Source organism: Rana temporaria, chromosome 2 (genome assembly GCF_905171775.1).
Source record: "Rana temporaria chromosome 2, aRanTem1.1, whole genome shotgun sequence".
Classification (NCBI taxonomy): Eukaryota; Metazoa; Chordata; class Amphibia; order Anura; family Ranidae; genus Rana; species Rana temporaria.
This window is the reverse complement of record NC_053490.1, coordinates 19,986,625-19,988,182: the sequence shown is the minus strand read 5'-3', so window position 1 is coordinate 19,988,182 and position 1,558 is coordinate 19,986,625. Positions and strand designations below refer to the sequence as shown.

Here is a 1,558-nt window from a genome sequence, read left to right as displayed (position 1 = left end):
CACCGTCGTATCTCTTTGAGAATCTGGCCCAATGACTTGGTATCTTGGACAGCTATTTTATCTAAGAGAAATTTCCAAAACATGGCCTGTTGAGGGTACTAGAGGACTGTGGTTGAGAACCATTGCTGTAGATGACCAATTTCTACTAACATTGTATGCTTTTTTTTTACAGTATTTGCTCATGTAGGAAATGAGATAGCAACCGAATTTGCCTATTTTAGGATACATCCATAGAACAGCCCTGATGTTTTTAAACCGTTTTTCATAAACAATTTACATTTTCAATCTCATATCCTATTTTGGACTACAACAAGTAAATTTTTTAAACTGCTTGCGAAAGAGCTTATCTCTAATCCCATAAATGAAAAGGCCGAGGAACCTTGGCAAACATGTGAAGAAAAAAAAATTGATGATGGGAAGTAAGGTATTATAACCTTTAAGGAGAATGTCAATGATGCTGTAGCTGTAAGTCATCATACATAGCAGGAGCTGTAATGCATGGAGCATGACCGTTCTTCTAGCTTTGGAGGTAGACGACTTATTCGAGTCAACCCTGAAGGCCACAAGCGTGATTTTGATGTATGTAAAGATGATTATGAGCCCCACCAAGGAAAAAGTTAAAGCATGGCTGGCTAGTCTTATGGTATTTTGGACAGATATGACAATGAACACATTCCGACTGCAAAGAATATCCTGAGAGAAAAATCTTTGTTCAACCGACATAATGAGAACAAAGCAATCAGCGACATTTGGCAAGAATCCAATAGCCCAAATAATTGCAATAGCAATGCCCATTCTATGTAAAGTGCAGATCTCTTTGTGTCGTAGTGGAAAGCATATGGCAATATAGCGTTCCAAAGACATGATGGCCAGGTTGTAGGGAGTGATCTTCAGAGTGGTGGAGGTCATGAGGACCATAATGTAGCACAATGATGCAGGAAACTTGCTGGGAAAAATGTTAGTTAAGAACATTAACAGGGTAAGGAGAAGATAGACCAAGTCATTAACAAGCATGTGGGTGAACAAAATGTAGCGGACTTCTTGACGAGCAACAGTGCTGGTGAAGCCGACACTTAGCATAACTGCCACAAAATAGAAGAAGAATACAAAACTTGCTAGCGTTATTCCGAGTAAGGTATACCTCATAATGTCAACACTGCTTGTGCCGGCTACTTGGGATATATTTCGCTGGATATCTGAGATGTTTGTCATGACCAAAGGACTTGAAAACTGGAAAAAAATTATATTAAAAAAATATTAAATATTTGTAGCACCCTCATAGCTAGGCTGTTAGGAACATCTAGTGTTAGCTTCTGCTGTAGGCACAGAAGCAGTAATTGTTTAGTACAGTCATCAAATTCAAATTCCTGGCCGAATATTAGTAGGGCCTACCCAATCCCTGGGGAGGTGTGCCCTGGTGGTGGCTAGGTTACTGTTAAATAGGCTGAGACCCTGGAGAGTCTGTTCTCTTCTCCCCTTGTGGAGATGGATCAAGGGAAGGGGGACTGTTTGCCTTTGGACCCCCTGTCCTGGAATGGAAGCTGGGCTACTCTGTTGG

General features: G+C 40.7%; 1 protein-coding gene across 1 annotated transcript; it reads right to left on the bottom strand.

Annotated features, from left to right (window-relative positions):
- Positions 1–294: 294 nt before the first annotated feature.
- On the bottom strand, positions 295–1,213 carry LOC120928501 (odorant receptor 131-2-like). The gene has a single exon (XM_040339596.1). The coding sequence runs from the start codon at positions 1,210–1,212 to the stop codon at positions 295–297; it is 918 nt and encodes a 305-aa protein (XP_040195530.1). The 5' UTR covers position 1,213.
- Between the last annotated feature and the right edge of the window lie 345 nt (positions 1,214–1,558).